A 17,962-nucleotide genomic window follows, 5' to 3' on the forward strand; every position below is an offset into this window, starting at 1 on the left:
AAAAGAAGCCCACACTTTCTTTAAGAGCTTTGGAGCCATGAACTTTGATGACTAGGATGGGAAGAACTATTCTGCAGATGGAACTTTGATCAGAGAATTTCGTGATAAGGGTGCAGAGAATGGAATGCAGACTGTGCCAGTAGTGTTCCTCAGAAGCGCCATTTTTCTGAGCTGCAGTTGCTATGGTACTCTGAAGTTACTTGCTATCTGAAAAGATTGGCAGCTCTGTAAGGACTCTGTAGCTAGCTCCATTGCAGTGGGAGAAGTATAGAACTGCTCTGCAGACGTACTGTAACCATGACACTGTAAACCTCTGCAGAGAGGTGTGAATCATACCACGGTTCTGTTCACGTTGAACGCTGCAGTATGACAAAGCATGTAGTTCTACGGAGCAATTGTAGCTGGAGCATTACCAGGTTTGTCTGCAGCACAGACTATATTATGGAAATCCACGTGTGGGCTTTCCAACAGAAGCTGAAGTTCCAGTACTCATTCAGGATCAGAAGCACATGTCACTACCACCTCCCTGCAGTAGTCAGGCAGGATGCAATAGACAGCCAGCTGCTACATTCCTACTTTACACTCTCCAGAAAAAACACCTCTTTTGCACACCGAGCCCAAAGCACAGGACCATTCTGTTCTTTCCCTTCTGCTTGACCAATAGGCTCTGAAATGCGGCCGGTACAGGGAGGAGACACAGCTGTGAAGCACATTGCCGAGCAAGCAGCCGACTAACTGCTAGCGCTATGCATTGCTTTGTCGCTGTTACGGTTCCTTTCTTGCTCCCTGTCAGTCTCAAAACTCCCGACTTTCCGTTCATTACGGTGCCGGCAGACACGGCCCGCTTCGCCCTGAGGACTCCGGCGAGCGCCCGGCCCCGCCCTCGAACTCTCTCCCCGGCCCGCCCTTACCCCTCGCACCGCCCCTCGTGCCCGCCCTTTCAGTGCGGCTGCGCGCTCGGCTCCGGTCAGCCGAGGGGGAGTTGGCTGTGCCGGGGCGCGTGCGCGGCCGCCAGGAAGCTGGACCTTGGGTGGGGGGCGGGAGTGGGAGGAAAGCGTTGGCATGGCGGAGGCGCGGCCCAATACAGGTAAGTGTGGTTATTGCGTTCGGGGGGTGGGGGTGGGGGGGTCGGGGAAGGGGCCGGCGGGCTGAGCGGAACGCGGGGAGGAGGAGCACGCGTCGCTCCGCGGCAGCGTTGGCGGGCGGAGGGCAGAGCTGCGGGCTTGGCAGTCGAACGCCGGCTGTCGGGTTGTCCGGGCGGAGCAGCACCTGTTGTTACGCGCCGCCCGCACCGCACCGCAGCCTTGCGCAGCCTGCCGTACTGAAGGTGGCTGCGCTGCGCGTGTTCCGCAGGATGCTCTGGGAAAACTTTGGCCGGGAGCAACCGTGCGAGTTTCAAGTATGTGACGAGTAAACAGGACTCCAAAAAAAGAAAAGAAAAAAGCCGTTTGATTTCTGGAAAACTTACTGCTTCTCAGGCCGCCATTATCCCCCCGTTGCTCCCCGTGCTTGCCGTGCTCTGCAGAGGGCGGTGCTACTGACCTGCTCCTGTTGCACGGCCATTCGTAGCACTGTGGTGTGCAGGGTGTTTCCGTGTGTAGTCTTGCACGGGTTCAAGAGATGTCTGAGGTGCTGCTGGTGAGTATTCCTGTCCCCTCCAGTGCCCTGCGGGTGACAAAGCAGAGCGAGTGCCACGTGAAGAGGGGTTAGGAACCCAACCTGGGATGGAATTGAATGCCACAAGAAGAAAAAATTGTTTTTTCGTTTGTTTGTGTCCAATGCTGGTTTTTAAGGTGCAGGATTAGATTAACTTTTTGTTTTTACTGGACGTGGTTGCTGTGGAGGAGGAACGACCCTTCAAGATGCCTATTCCAGCTTAGCATTTAACGACCTGTGGTGTCTTACGGGCACTTAGTAGAAGAATTCTTATGCAATTGTGTCTTGGGTATGTAAATAAAAATAATGCATGCATGGAGACGTTCATGCTACTTACTGCTTTCATCACATCTTCTGTTTCTCTTGTGATTTGGATAGACTTATTGGTTAATCAGTATCACTTTGGGCTCACCCGATGAGCTGCCTACCTCCTCTCAGCATTAATGAGGTTGTTAAGTTTCTGTCAGGTACTGAGTGCTGGACTCAAATGGCTGGGGATGAAGAAGAAAATACAAGTCTCTGCGTTTGCAGCACTCTGAAGTTAATTCAGATTAAGCATATCATTAGTTTATATTTCAGATACTATCTTCAGTCTTTTCTGTTCTTAGCACCCAGGCTGTGAAGAGGGAAAGGTAATCTGTGTTCATTTTTGATGTTTTGATGTTTTTTCCATTTTAGAGTAATATCGTGTTATCAAGCCTGACTCTTAGGTATTTTTGGTTGTGCTTACGTGGATTAGCATGCAAACTAGCTTTTGCCCTGGATTGAGTGTATGATTTTAAGACCTGAAATGTGAAAAATATTTTCAGTCACAAATTGTATCACGAAAGCAGTTGAGGTCAAAGAACAGCTGTTTGGGGCCTGTTTAGATGTGTAACCTGTATAAGACATTTTGCTAATAGTAAATGGTTATTGAGACCCAGAGGATAAGAAGAGTGTAAGAAACAAAGCAGTTGTGTGGTGATTATTTACATTTATATACCTTTCCTTTGGGGGGTTGGACTCGACAATCTCTGGAGGTCCCTTCCAGCCCCTACACTTCTGTGATTCTGATTCTAGTTTCCAGCCTTGTGCACCTAGAAGGCATATCCCAAATGAGAGGTTATATTATTTAATAGTCATTACAGATTTCTTCCCCATGAGTAGCTGTAGTTGCTTTTGGTTGTAGCTTAATGCTTTTGCTTTCACAATGACAACTAGTTTTGTTTTCTCATACAGCATGGTATTAAAATAAAGGTATCAGGAGGTGCTATAAAGTGCTGAGCATACAGTGGTGGTGAACAGGAAGTGAAAGCTCATCATGCATTTCATCCTTAGGAAAAACTTATTCTGTAGTAGATACTCTTAGACTTGTGAGGTTTCATATCTTATCCCAACTTAATATTTCTCCCATTTAGTCTTCAAATGGACTGGCCAAAACTTCATGTTTCATTTAAAATGTGGATGCACTGAATTTGGACAAATACATAAAATGACAAAAACACAGCAACATGCACGAATACACTTTGGGTACAAACTGGCTGTCAGGCAGCTCGACAGAGAGGAATCTTGGGGTCCTTGGTAGACAATAAGCTGAATATGAGCCAGAAATGAAAACGTGCTGCAAAGATGACCAACAGTAACCTAAACTGCCTTAGAAAGAATGTTGCCAGCAGGTCAAGGGAAATGATCCTTTCTCTACTCAGTGCTGATGAGGCAGTGTCTGGAATGCTGTATCCAGCTGTGGGCTCCCAGTACAAGGAAGATGGGGCTTACTGGAGACTCACATCCAGCACAGGGCCATGGAGCTGGAGGCATACGAACACTTTCATAAGAAGATGGTCTGACAGAGCTGGGACTGTTCAGTCTGGAGGAGAGAAGGCTTGCACAGAGGGAGTAAAGAATAGGGATTCAAATTCTTCTGAGTGTTACTGAGTGAAATGGTAAGAAGTAAGAGGTACAAATTGGCATGAAATTTTGTCTGAACACAAGAACACTTTTCACTGTGTGGGTTGTCAAACCTTAGAAGAGGTTGTAGAGAGGCTGTGAAATATTTATCCTTGGAGATACTTGAATCATGATTGAACAGTTTGAAAGGAGTGTTTGGGTTGTCGATGGTCTGGAGAATTCCTTTCCAACCTCAACCATTCAGTAATTCTGTGATAATGATATTTTGTATGTTATTCTTTTTTAAATTTCTGGTAAGAATTGTGGGAAGGGAGCATATCTCTTTATTAAGTCATAGAATGGCCTGGGTTGAAAAGGAGCTCAATGATCATCCAGTTCCAACCCCTGCTGTGTGTAGGTCGCCAACCAGCAGACCAGGCTGCCCAGAGCCACATCCAGCCTGGCCTTGAATGCCTGCAGGGATGGGGCATCCACAGCCTCCTTGGGCAACCTGTTCCAGTGCCTCACCACCCTCTGGGGGAAAAACTTCCTCCTCATATCCAACCTAAACCTCCCCTGTCTCAGTTTAAAACCATTCCCCTTGTCCTATCACCATCCACCCTCACAAACAGCCGTTCCCCCTCCTGTTTCTACGCTCCTTCCAAGCACTGGAAGGCCACCATGAGGTCTCCCACAGCCTTCTCTTCTCCAAGCTCAACAAGCCCAGTTCCCTCAGCCTTTCTTCACAGCAGAGCTGCTCCAGCCCTCTGCTCATCTTAGTGGCCCTCCCATGGACTTGTTCCAAGAGCTCTGCATCTTTCTTGTGCTGGGGGCCCCAGGCCTGGACGCAGCGCTGCAGATGGGGCCTCACAAGAGCCGAGCAGAGGGGGACGATCACCTCCCTCTCCCTGCTGGCCACCTATCACGATTGGAATGAACAGTGAGTTTTGGACAGGCAGATCATTTTGCATGAAAATAGATTGCACTTCTTGATTCTTCAAGCCTGAAACAATCTGAGTGCTATTAAAGAAGAAATCCAACCTTCTGTCAATCTGCACATTCTCTGTAAATTATAGCATGCAGTAGGTGAATACTGTTACATAAAATGTCCAGAGAAGGCAGAAAATATTAAGGTGGTTGTTCTGGGGGCGTTAAACCTTTTCCTCACAAATTGGGAAGCCTCAGAATTTCTATAATGTGCTATTCATGGTGGCTTTTTTTTTTTTGTTGTTGTTTCTTTTCCTGCTACAGTGTAATACAGGTGCTATAAAATCTGCATGGAGTGTTTTCTTTATAGAGTGTGCATTGAATTCAGCTGATCAGACCATTTTGTATCTGGATACGTGGAGATCTGACACAAGTAAATTAATGTATGCACGCTCTCTACTGCCACTGTCTCCAGAAGTAATTATTCTTTCAGAATTCTAATTGTTTTGATTTCTGGACAGGTACGTTCAGTTTACTGGGACTTGTGGAAGTGAGAATATAAGCAGAATTTGAAATGATTAGTGATTGCTCAGTTGTCTGCTAAATTATCTTCAAGGCTGTTTGTTTCCACTTGTAGATAGTTCTGGTACATTTGACTGCAGTTGAAGAAGATGAAGTTCAACCAATACAATAATAAGTGATTATGGAAGAAATATGTTTTGCCCGAAACCTATACATGTGAGCTCAAAGTTAGTAAGCAGAGTGTTCTAGTTATGTGCTAACATATCTAAGTGTTGGATGGATCTTTGAGAATTTCTACTTCTATCATATTCTGTGTCTTTAGATTTAATTTGGTATTCAGTAACTACATACCAGTCAGCCTCACCTCCATCCCTAGAAAGGTGATGGAACAACTTATCCTTGGCACTGTCTCTAGGCATATCAAGGATAAGAGGGTTCCTAGGGACAGTCAGCATGGCTTCACCAAGGGGAAATCATGCTTAACTGACCTGATAGCCTTTTATGAAGAAATAACCAGGTAGATAGATGGCAGTAAAGCAGTGGATGTGGTCTATCTTGACTTTAGTAAAGCATTTGATATTGTCTCCCACAGCGCTCTCACAACTAAACTGAGGTAATGCGGTCTGGATGATTGGGTAGTGAGATGGATTGTGAACTGGCTGAGGAAAGAAGCCAGAGAGCTGTGGTCAATGGGACAGAGTCTAGTTGGAGGCCTGTGTCGAGTGTAGTCCTCCAAGGGTTGGTAGAGGGACTGGTGCAGTGCAATATATTCATCAGCATATATTCATTGGCTGAAGGAATAGAGTGCACAGTCAGCAAGTTTGCTGATGACACAGAACTGGGAGGAGTTGCTGACATGCCAGAAGGCTGTGCTGCCATCCAGCAAGACCTAGACAGGCTGGTGAGCTGGGCAGGGAGAAACGTTATGTTTCATTACAAGGGCAAGTGTAGAGTTTTGCATCTGGGCAAGAACAAGTCCTGGTACCAGTACGGGTTGGGGACTGACCTGCTGGATGCAGCACAGGGGAAAGGGACCTGGGGGTCCTGTGGACAGCAGGATGACCACGAGCCAGCACTGTGCCCTTGTGGCCAAGAAGGCCAACGGCACCGGGGTGTATTAGAAGGGGTGTGGTTAGTAGGTCCAGAGAGGTCCTCCTCCCCTCTGCTGCGCCCTGGTGAGAGCATATCTGGAGTACTGTGTCAGTTCAAGGACAGGGAACTGCTGGAGAGAGCCCAGCACAGAGCCACAAAGACGATTAAGGGTGTGGAGCAGCTCCCTTATGAGGAGAGGCTGAGGGAGCTGGGTCTCTAGTTTGGAGGAGAATGAAGGGTGTCCTCGTTAATGTTTGTAAGTATGTAAAGGTGAGTGTCAGGAGGATGGAGCCAGGCTCTTCTCAGTGACATCCAGTGATGGCACAAGGGGCAGTGGGTGCAAGCTGGAACACAGCAGGTTCCACAAAAATATGGGAAAACCTGCATGGTGAGGATAACAGAACACTGGACTAGGCTGCTCAGAGAGCTTGTGGGGTCTCCTTCTCTGGAGACATTCAAAACCCGCCTCGAGTTCTTGTGTGACCTAACCTAGGTGTTCCTGCTCTGGCAGGGATTGGACTAGATGATCTTTTGAGGTACCTTCCAATCCCTGACATTCTGTGATTCTGTGATGTTTCCTTTGCTCATCTCAAAACTTTCAGGATCTTAATGGATGACAGTACAAACAGATGAATAGCTTCCTACTGCTAGTAATACAGCTTTACCCCAGACCCTGACGTCCTTTTTTATTTTACCTCTGCTGTGTCCTTTGTGGAGCCTCTATAAGCCAAATCCACAGGCAGTGACCTGATGGCACAGAAAGAGTCTTAAGCTCGCATAGTTTATAAATTACGAGTGCTTGTTTAGTCAGAAGTCAGAAAGACTGGTACTAATCAGGGTAGTATGTTTAGTATCGATTTTGTGATTATCTGAAACTTCAGAAGGAAAATCTAGTTTTGTTGTGTTTTTTTTTGTTGTTGTTTTGTTTCCCCATCCAGGAGGTACAACTGAATTCAGGAAGAGAAGTACCACCCCTGACACCTAGAAGTCTACATGGTGGACTCTTTTAGCCAGTAGATTATTTTTTTTGGACAGGACTTTATAATTTTCCATTCATAATCATCTACTTAATACAGCATCTGCAGGATGCATTAAAGCACCTTGTGTAATGTTTCTTCAGTTTACTTTAGCTTGCTGAAGGTATGGAATTTCGATTATTTTGTGGAAATACAGGCTGGAATTTAGCTCTGAGTATTTCTTTTTTTTTCATGGGACTTTTGCGTACGTACATATAGGTATACCAGAGGATATCTGAGTCATTGTTAGTTATTGATTATTGTACATGTGTATGTATTCTGCTGTTTCTGGTCATGGCAGAGAGAGATCAGTTGTATTTGATTTTTATTTGAATTTACCACTTGTATGCAATTTTTTAAAGAATGTAAAAGCTGGCAGTAAGAATAAGATTTCTATTCATGGGTAACATAAAATATCTTAATGAATTATTCATATTTTTGGAGGTGCGTTTAAATATCTGGTTCCTGGCTTCCCATCTGCTTCTTTAAACTTATATATTATTTGGGAGGTGCTTTTAAAAGCCCCCACACTGTAAAGGAGTGTTTGCTAATGTTCAGACATAATGTCCTGTGTCTGTGCTCATTGCCTCTTGTTCTCTCTCTGAACACAGCTTAATAGACCTTATCTCTGTCCTTGTTACACCCTTGCTTCAGAGCTACACCGATGAGATCTAACCTCAGCTAAAGTGTCCCAGCTCTCAGCCTTGATTCAAAGGGGGGGATATTCCAGACATCAATCATCTTCATGGTCTTTGGTTAGACTCTGATATGTCCACGTCCCTTTTCTGCTAGGGAGCCCAGAACTGAAAGCAGTATTCCAGGTGTGGCCTAATCAGAGCAAAGTAAAAGGTAAGGATCACTGCTGTCCACCTGCTGGTAGAATTTACCTGCTACAGCCCAGAATACTCTTAGATTTCATAGGGGCAGATGCACATTGCTGACTCATGCCCAACTTGGCATCCATCAGGATCCCCAAGTCTCTTTCTGCAAAGCTGCTTTCCTGCTGGGTGGCACTTTGTATGACTTTGTGCCTGGGGTTGTTCCCTTCAGAGGTGCAAAATTTTTTGCTTCCCCTTGTGAAATTACATGAAGTTTCTGTCAGCCATTTCTTCAGCCTGTCGAGGTCCCTCTGGGTAACAGCATGACCCTGTGGCATATCAGCCATTGTTCCCAGTTCTGTGTCACCTGCTCCATCATCTAGGATCTGGACTGGACCCAATCCTGACCCCTGGGGTACGTTCCTAGTTAGTGGCCTCCACTTAGACTCTGTGCCACTGATCACTACTCTGCTATTGGTGTGCTTTCCATTGCATTATAGTGTTACGACCTGTAGTTTTTTGTCCCTCTTCTTGAGGATGATAGTGATGTTTGCTTTCCCTCTAGTCTCCAGGCACTTCTCCAAATCACCACGATCAATCAAGAATTATTGAGAGTGGCTTCACAGTGACATCAGGCAGCTCATTCAGCACTTGTGTGTGCATTCAGTCAGGGCCCATGGAAGTATATATTTTGCTTACTTAAGTATTCCCTGCCTTATTTTGCTTCCCTTGAGCATGGGTTCCTTGCTGCAGTTTTTCCTTCTTGTCTCGAGGAGCAGGGATTCCAGAAGGCAAGTCTTTGTAGTAAAGACTGAGGCAAAGGCTTTCAGTACCTTAGCCTTTTTTCTGTCCTGTGTAATAGGTCTTCATCTTCCCCTGTTGTTCAGAGTTAGGTATGCATTTTCCCTAGCCTTCCTTTTATCACCTGTAGTAGTTATGGAAGCCCTTGTTGTCTTTGACATTTCTGATAGATTTGTTTGCACTTTGAGCTTTAGGATTCCTAACTTCAACCCTGGATGTTTGGACAGTTTCTCTGTGCTCCTCCCAAGGCTTCCTGTTCTCACTTCCATCCTCCTTATGCTTCCTTTCTGTGGGCTCCTTGTACATCTATGCAATCCGCCTGACGTTTCTGCCGAACATACTGCTCATCAGGATGGACCAATCCTGAACTTAGAGGACCTGATTCCTGAATGGTCTCTGAGCTTTCTTGGGCTCCTCTTCTTTTCAGGGCATTATTCCATAGGATTCTTCCAAGCAGATCCTTGAAGAAGTTGAAGTCTGCCCTCCTGAAATCCAGAGACACGGTTTTGCTTTTCACCCTCCTTCCTATCTTCAAGTTCACTGCAGTCAAAACTGCCTTTGGCCTTCCCATCGCTAAGAAGATCCTTTGAGTTGAGGATGTGGCTCACAATTGATCCTGACTAGATTTCTAAAATAGGTCTCAATGCTTGGAGCATAAAAAATGACAAAAGAAGACCTCTCTATTAGAAGAATGGTTCATTTTTTTGTGTCAGTACGTGGCTATACAATTTTTTGCTTGCCTGGGCTGCACTGAGTGTGCAGGAATTGTCTTAGCTGCATATAAAATATGTAATATAGTTAATGTATGTGTGTCAGGGACCTAAAGGTTCCTGACTGAAGAATGATCCTGAGATGGAACTAAGTATTCTGACAGTTTTAAGGGAAGTGATATTTTCAGCTACAGCCATTTATCTTGTTTTGTGGGGAGCTGACCTTGCTAGTTTATCCTGCTTTGCAAGAACTTGTTGGCAAGCAGGTGTTCCACTTGCGCTCTGTATCATGTGTTGGCCATGTGGGTGCAGCGTGCAAGTTGGGGAAAAAACAGACAAACAAACAAAAAAAAAAAAACAAAACTCTGCAGATCCTGGAGAGGATAAACCAGGAGGGGAGCTGTGGTGATCGAGTGAGGAAAAGTGCGCTTTGAAGTAGGGATGCCCTGCTGACACTACATATTGAATCCACTGCTGACATGTTCCTTCTCCTACCTGGTGTTTTGTCTCTCTCAAGGTAAGTAATAGTGTGCTTGCTTAGGGAGCTTCTGTTTTAGCTTACTAAGGTTCATACTGCACTTGCTTAGGAGTTTCTGCTTGCCACTTCCTGGGATTATCTAAAGTGAATGCCTGTGTGTGTGTGTGACAAGCAAAACTTGTAACCCTCTGTGCTGCCTTGTATGTGTGCTTGCTTGCCTCCACTCCTGAGACATCCGAGCATACCCTGAAATACATATCTAAGTATCAATTTTTTTAATGTATTTTTATGTAAACATTACAGAATTGCAGAATCTCCAAGGTTGGAAAAGACCTAGAAGATCACCCAGTCCAACCATCCACTCATCACCAATAGCTCTCACTAAACCATGTCCCTCAACACAGCATCCAAACGTTCCTTGAACATCTCCAGGGTCGGTGACTCCACAGCTCCCTGTGCAGCCCATTCCAGTGCCTGACCACTCTTTCAGAGAAGTAGCATTTCCTAACATCCAGCCTGAATCTCCCCTGGTGCAGCTTGAAACCATTCCCTCCAGTCCTATCACCAGTTACACGAGAGAAGAGGCCGACCCCCAGCTCTACTACGACCTCCCTTCAGGTAGTTATAAAGAGCAATGAGGTCTTCCCTGAGCCTCCTCTTTTCCAAGCTGAACATTCCCAGCTCCTTCAGCCTCTCCTCATATGGCCTGTGCTCCAGACCCCTCACAGCTTTGTTGCCCTCCTTTGAACCCGCTCCAGGGCCTCGATGTCTTTCTTGCAGTGAGGGGCCCAAAACTGGACACAGTACTCAAGGTACTCACCAGAGCAGTGAAAACGTAAAACAAGTGGAGGTTTTGACCTGTTTCTGTGAAAACAGTGCATCAGTCTGGTTCAGTGGAAGTGGCTGCAGTTCTTTAGTGAATTCCCAAATGTGTTCATTATGGATTTTTGATGACATTTTACTTGTCCTGTGCTTCATCCTTAAGAACAAATATTTTTACTACCAAAAAAGAGATGGCATGAATAAGGCACGATTGTTAAGTGAGAGCCTTTCAGTATCTAAAGGGGAGCTACAGGAAAGGAAGAGGCAGGCTCTTTAGTAAGGTCTGTAGTGATAGAACAAGGGGAGCTGGCTTCAAGCTCAGGGAGGGTAGATTTAGATTAGATACAAGCAAGAAATCTTTTACAGTGAGAGTGGTGAAGCATTGGAACAGGTGCCCCATCCCTGTAGACTTTCAAGGTGAGGCTGGATAAGGCCCTGTTCATTGCAGGGGAGTTGGACTAGGTGGCCTTCACAGGTCCCTTCCAACTCTAAGGATTCTGTGATGTTTTTCTCTGTTAAGATAGGTCTTACAAAATGACCGGGTATTTCTTTCAGTTGAATGTCTGACTGGAATTCTATACGTTCCATGTGAAAATTTATGGATAATGTATTTATATAATGTGAAAATATATATGAAGTAATGATGATAAATATATGAAAAAATTGATTATTTTTTAATGGTCTTGAAACCTATTCTCAAATTCCTGTATCAAAATAAAAAGCCTAGCTGCATGTTTTTTACTGTTTGCAGGATTGTGTTTAGCCAGCACATCAAAATGCATGAAGTTATTTGCCTTAACTTTAGCCTGCCATAGTTTAAGTTTTAATTCAAATGTTGTTATGATTTGAAACATAGCACAGGTGATTTTCACCTTGAAACACATATTGATTAAGTGGTCAAATCTACCAAAAATGAAGAATGACTCACAGATTTAGTGTCTTTAAGTTCTGGCACAAATTTTCCATTTGATTCTGTAAGTGACTTGATTTCATTTCACAAATCACAAAATCATTTTAGCCTTTTACTTTACCTTAACTACCTTCTTTCAGAAAAGTAAATGATGTTCCCGTAATCAGCATCCATACTTCTGTAGAACTGCTGGAATTGATAATGATTTAATCCTTTGGACTTGATGAAATTCACGGATTTAATGATCATTTGTTTGACATTACCCATTTTTAAAGCATTCACACATAAGTTTTCATGTTGTGTGACACAGTTTTATTTCATCAAATGTTAGTGACTGGTGGCAATTGCATTGTCTTCTAACTTTATAATTTCCTCCTTTTTTATCAGCCATCACAAGGGCACTGTGAGTAGTGCTACCAGATACTTTGTAAAGGGTTAAAGAAAATTGCTCTAGTACACTTTTTACTGCTTCTTACAGATCACCAGGTTTATTTGTGTCTTTTAATGGTACCAAAGGAACTATTTCTTTAGTGAAATATATTAATAATAACTAAAAAAAAAAAATGGCCAGGTGAACCGTATCTGTAGCATCAGTACTTTCATCCAGCACCAAGACATAACATTTGAAATTAGGCAGCTTTACCCTCCAAATTTCTTTTGATAGGTTCTTCTATTTCTTCTGGCTACATGTCTGCTGAGACATGATCTTAGAAAAATCCATTGCCTTTCTCAGGACGCACGTATACCATACTTTCCATACATTGTTTAATAAGCTCACCATCAGTAAATAGTTTTGATTTTTCTTTTTCAATCTGATTTACTACCCTGTAACTAACTTTTATATCAGAGTTCGTTGGAGTTTTAACTTTTTAAAGATGGTTTTGTTGAGATGACAGACTTTTTTTCAGTTCCACTATTTTGTCTTAATGAAGCATTCCTTGATATTATTGCGTTTGACAGCATGTTTCTGTATGTATCTTTTAAAATAGTGATCTTTGAAAACTGATACTATTTCCTTAGACATTAAGCGCAGTGCCATATTACTTGTCTTGATGAAAGTACTCATCTGTCCATATTTTGTTGAATACTCTTCCTTCATCTTCCTTCTGCTTTTGAGATACCATTAAACAGGTTGAAATACTAGTATTGGCCATCAGCTTTTTACTCATCAAGCAGCACAAGCACATGCCTCATTGAATGCATATGGATTTCAGTGCAGCAGAACGTGAGAGAAGGCGCAAGAAGCGTCAGCCCTGCAGTGCACCTTGCCTGTGTTCTTGTTTCAGCCCACAGAGTGCCAGTCACACGTTGATGTTTGATTGTTGGTGGGTGCATGGGCAGGGCTGGGCAGGCCCACTCCTTGTGGAAGACAGATAGCCTGGATTGCACTGGGCAGGCTGCGTGGTGAGCTGTGCTAGATTGTGTGCAGCCTGCAGGTTGGACATGCTTGTCATAATAGAAAAACAGAATGTCTTCTGTAATCATTGTACCGTTCAGTATGTTTGTTTACAGATGAGTATAATCAGGGTTCATGCAAATCTATTGTTACTCTTGAGATGATGGGTTTTTATTTATATTTCAAATTCTTTGTAATATTAAAATTTGAAATTGTATGCAAAAGACTTTTTCTTATGGTGTGTGCAACGTATGTAATCATGATAGTGGTGACTTATGCCCATGTTAAACTGATTGGCACTGTACTGTATGCTTACATACTGTGCTGCTTCAGTTGTTTTTTCTATTATTTCTTTTTTGTTCTTTCCTGTAGAATCATAGGATCACCAAGGTTGGAAAAGATCTCCGTGTCATCTAATCCAATCCACCACATTTCACTAATATTTCCCCACCAAACCACGTCCCTTAGCACAAAATCTATATGTTTCTAGAACTCCTCCAGGGATGGTGACTCAAATCCCTGGGTAGTCCATTCCTGTGCCTAAACACTCTTTTGGAGAAGAAATTTTTCTTGATGTCCAACCTCAGTCTCTTCTAGCACAACTTGAGGCCATTCCCTTTAGCCCTATCCCTGGTTGCACAGGAGAAGCGACTGACCTCTACCTTGCCACCACCTCCTTTCAGGTAGTTGTAGGGAGGTATGAGTCCAGATCCCTCGGTAGGGCCTTCCTATCACTAGGCAGATCAGTGCCTCCTCCCAGCATGTGTCATCTGCACACTTACTGAGGGTGCACTGAATGCTCTCATTCAGGTCATTAATAAAGATATTGAACAGGACCAGTCCGTGGAGAGCCCCACTTGTGACCAGTCACCAGCTGAATTTAACTCCATCCACCACCATTCTCTGGTCCTGGCCATCCAGCCAGTTCTTTATGCAGCAAAGAGTGTACCCGTCCAAGCCATGGGCTTCCAGCTTTGCTAGGCTTGTCTTAATTCAGGTGGGGACAGCCTGCTTCTGTGTCCATAAGACTTCCTTCTTGAGGGGTTTCCAGTCTTCCTGGCTCCCTTCACCCATCAGGACTGAATCCTGTGGTTCAATATCTGCCTTCAGGAGGTCCAAGGTAGCAATTATACCGATCTCCTTCCCAACTTTACCATTAGTCAAGAACTCCACCATTTTGTAGGTCATCGCCATCTGTGTTTAAAAAAGGCAAGAGAATCTGTATATCTCAGCTCTAGTTTCTAAAATAGATTTGTAATTTTTCTGTCTAGCATGGAATTGTTCAGGCCTTTGCCTGTATGGTAATCTTATTTTTAAGGGATGTTTATTTTTTAAATCTTTTGTCTTTATTATTTGTACTTTTTAGGTGCGTTGAATCTGAATCCTGATGCTGATGATTCCATTTCAGGAGAAAGACTATCTACAGATATAAATTGGATGAAGAAAGATAGGAAAGAATGTAGTAGGAATCAAAATAGAAGAAGTTTATTATGTCCTACTCTATCTGAAAAAGTTACAGATTATGGAAGCTCTTCCACAAAGCATTATGACGTTTATAATCCAGAAAGTCGGTATGGGAATTCTGAAGATTTTCACCAATATTTTGGTACCAGAAGTTCAAAGAATCGTAGTTTTCAAAATCAGAGGTGGCACAGATCAAGGAACGATACCACATGTACTAAAAGTAAGGTAAGACAAAGTACTGCAGAGGCTGCTGCTTGTCCTGGAATTTCAGATGCTGCAAAGCTACCTGGAAGAAGAGCGCCTATTAAAGGATACAATGAATTTATCTCCTCAGAGAGTGACAGGGAAGTAGCTAATGCAGATAGCCGAGGAGCAAAGCCAAAGAAGTCACACCTGGTACATGCACCTGGAAGAGGTTTCAGGGAGAAGGGAAAGCAAGTGCATGAGCGAGAGAAGAGAATGAGCTCTAAACAGAAAGTAGAGCTTTTTGAAAATACTCCATCTTTGGATTTGACTCAGTCGGACTCTTCAGAATCTTCTGCTGGGAAGGCATTCAGTGAGGCACCAATTGGTAGTGGGGATGAGCAGAAAGGCTACAATTACGTAAACAAAAGATATCCCCGGAAGCCTATGTGGAATAAACCCCCGATGGAGAAAGAGTATCAGAAGAGACATGATTCTCACCATAGCAAAAATACAAAAGCGAGTAAGAAGTCTTCTCTTGCATGTACTGCAAAAGATAAAAATGAGAGGAAGAAAGAATTCTCTGACCACAAAAATGATGAAAACGTGACCAGTGAGATCAGAAATGAATTGCTTGAGTCTGCCAGATGTAATGGAAGAAAGTTCTTGCTGAAGGGGGATCAAGCGCCTTCCCTTAATTTCAGCTGGACCCAGTACTGGAAAAAACAAAGTGATATACCAAAAAACAAAGAAACTCATACAGGTAACCTTTATAAATCATCTTGTACTCAGGTATTAAAGATTCAATCTTAAGTAATTTATTCTGCCTTCAAATTTGACTAGTTGATGTTGCTTGTTATTTCATGTGAGTGTAGTATCAATTTCTTGGGGTAAATGTGGGGCTTCTGTGTAGGCAGGTGGTTTGTAAATTTTGTAGAAAAGAACATGTATGTTTTTAAATATTTTTCTTCTACCAGAATGCAAGTGATGCCTATCAGGTGTCATGTTAAAAAAAAAAAAAAAAAAAAAAAGTACAAGAAAAGTTTCTGAACATTTTGAGTCTTGAGAGGAGCAGTCCTGAAATTCATTTTTTGCACAATAATTTGTCTTATGTTTTATGTAAGAGCAGGAGTATCTGAGGACGACTGCGTTCTGTTCATAACTTTTTTTCTTGCTGTATTTATTTGGAATGGTAGTATGAAAAGCTAATTAGAAATAGAGAATGTGTCTGACTATTTTCTTGTTGTTTGAGAGCAGAATCATGTGCAGTTGATAGTGGGAAGTGCACTCTTACATTTTTGCTCCCTAATTGAATTTTGTGCCATCTCAAACGGTTAGGAACTTAAAAGATGAAGTGCAAGGTAACTCCAGTAAGAGGCTCTCATCCTTTGAGAGATGCTCAAAAATCAGAAGCTTCCTTGATCCTTTGTAACTCTGCAGGAGCCTGATGATCTACTTGAATCATAAAATTGCAGATGTCTCAGTCTTTCTCCTGGCCTTATTCTTAAATGAAAAACATACTATGTAATAACCAGAAAAAGGCAGTGGTCTTCTACTGGAAGTTTAAGGATCTTTCCACAGTTGCAGCATTTCTTTGCTTGCCTGAATTGGGAGCTGTTTTGGAAAACACTATATACTGCCACTGTTTTTAGGGACAGTCTTTCTAGCTGTTTAAAGGACAGCCATCCTGTCTGTGGACAATATAGTTTTGCTCTCACAGAGGTAAGTAAGGAAGTAGGTTTTGGTAAGGATGTTTTCTTTTGCAGCAGCTAAAATTCATAGGGTACTGAATGTGGAAATGTCTGTTAATTCTAAATCTTGTGGTGCTTGATACAGGATGGCTAGAAGAGATGCTTGAAAGAATATATCCTATTAAGGATGGCAAACACTCCTAGTGATTGCAAGTTTCCAGAAATCCATAGCTGTGCTATCAGTTGTGCGGTACAAAACACTTCTGAATTTCTAGTCATTTTTCTTATGTCAGTTTCATTTTTCTTCTTTGTTGTGGGTTCTAACTTCCCTCGTATTGGTACTATGTAAACAATACATAATTGAAATTCTGCGAACATAAGCCACATTTTTCATAAGTATGTGGTAGCCTCATCTTGATAGGAGTGTTAATCTGGCAGAATTGAGTTAAGCAAATACAATAAAGTTACAACTCATCTAAGTTTCAGGCTTTCATCTTTCATTTAGAAATCTTGCTTTATTTTTAAAATGCTTTTTCATGTTCTTTCGTTTGGCTCTAAGAGCCTCATATTTTGGCCATTGTCTCCCAGCAGTTCCACCCCTAAAGTGATTTATGAAGGTTTCTGTAATGTTACTTCCAGTATTAGTTGTGTAGTCTTCCAGAGAGGATGATAATTTAATTTTGAGACTTCTGTAGTTCATAAGCTTCAAGATTTTTGTTGTAAACTTTATACGAAATTAGACTTTCTATATAAAGTGAGTAAAATACTTCTTGCAAGTTTAAGACTATTATTTTTTTTTGTTTTGTAAGATCACAACACAATTGTTGTGATTCATTTCATCAGCAAGAATTACTGTTACCAGTGCTGTGGGAGTCTCGTACTACCTTTCCCTGCTCTAAGCTAGAGAAATCAAGTGTATTCCAGAAGTAAGCTATTACCTTACTTATAGCCACAAAGGAAAAAGAAGTTATGTTAATATTTACATAAAGTCTTGGAATTTTATTTCTCAGATAACTGAAGCTTTGTATGCAAGTAACATATTTTATTTGCAGGGTCTTTGATTGAGCAGCTGACAACAGAGAAGTATGAATGTATGGTATGTTGTGAGGTCGTCCGAATAGTAGCACCTGTGTGGAGCTGCCAGAATTGCTACCATGTATTTCACCTGAATTGTATTAAGAAGTGGGCAAGATCACCAGCTTCTCAAGCTGAAGGTAGGTGTTCTCTGTGCACGTTTTCTCTCAAATATGTATAATAGTAAAATTTGTTTTCTATATATAAAACTGGTTCAAAATGTTTCCTGATCAAGGTAACTAGTAAGCAGAAAACAAAGCAAGTTTTAAATTAGAAATGTTTTTCAGGGTTTTTTGGATGCTTTATATAATCCTCTTGGCTATTTTCTTTCTAGTACTCTGACTAAAGCTTATTTCTAGGTTTGGATACATGAATGAATGATACTCAATGAAATCAGTGCATCTAGATGCAAAACTGGCTGCTTTCCTACACGCAAAGAAATCCCTTTCTCTTATCCTTTCTCTTATCAGCTTGATTGATCAGTGCACTAACTGTGCAAAGGAGGTTTTCCTTGTTTCTCAAGATAGTGAGAAGGG

At 42.6% G+C, this 17,962-nt stretch overlaps 1 protein-coding gene across 1 annotated transcript in view; it reads left to right on the forward strand.

Moving 5' to 3' along the window:
* Positions 1-1,018: 1,018 nt before the first annotated feature.
* Positions 1,019-17,962, forward strand: part of NFX1 (nuclear transcription factor, X-box binding 1) — a 72,596-nt gene continuing 55,652 nt past the window's right edge. Inside the window, exons 1-3 of the mRNA XM_042870003.1 lie at positions 1,019-1,087; positions 14,381-15,424; positions 17,405-17,566. Of these exons, the coding sequence (XP_042725937.1) occupies positions 1,063-1,087; positions 14,381-15,424; positions 17,405-17,566 (1,231 nt within the window). The 5' untranslated portion in view covers positions 1,019-1,062. The remainder of the gene's footprint in view (positions 1,088-14,380; positions 15,425-17,404; positions 17,567-17,962) is intronic.

This window comes from Lagopus leucura, unplaced genomic scaffold, assembly GCF_019238085.1.
Source record: "Lagopus leucura isolate 7727_CA_CO unplaced genomic scaffold, USGS_WTPT01 Super-Scaffold_100002, whole genome shotgun sequence".
In the NCBI taxonomy this organism is placed as follows: Eukaryota; Metazoa; Chordata; class Aves; order Galliformes; family Phasianidae; genus Lagopus; species Lagopus leucura.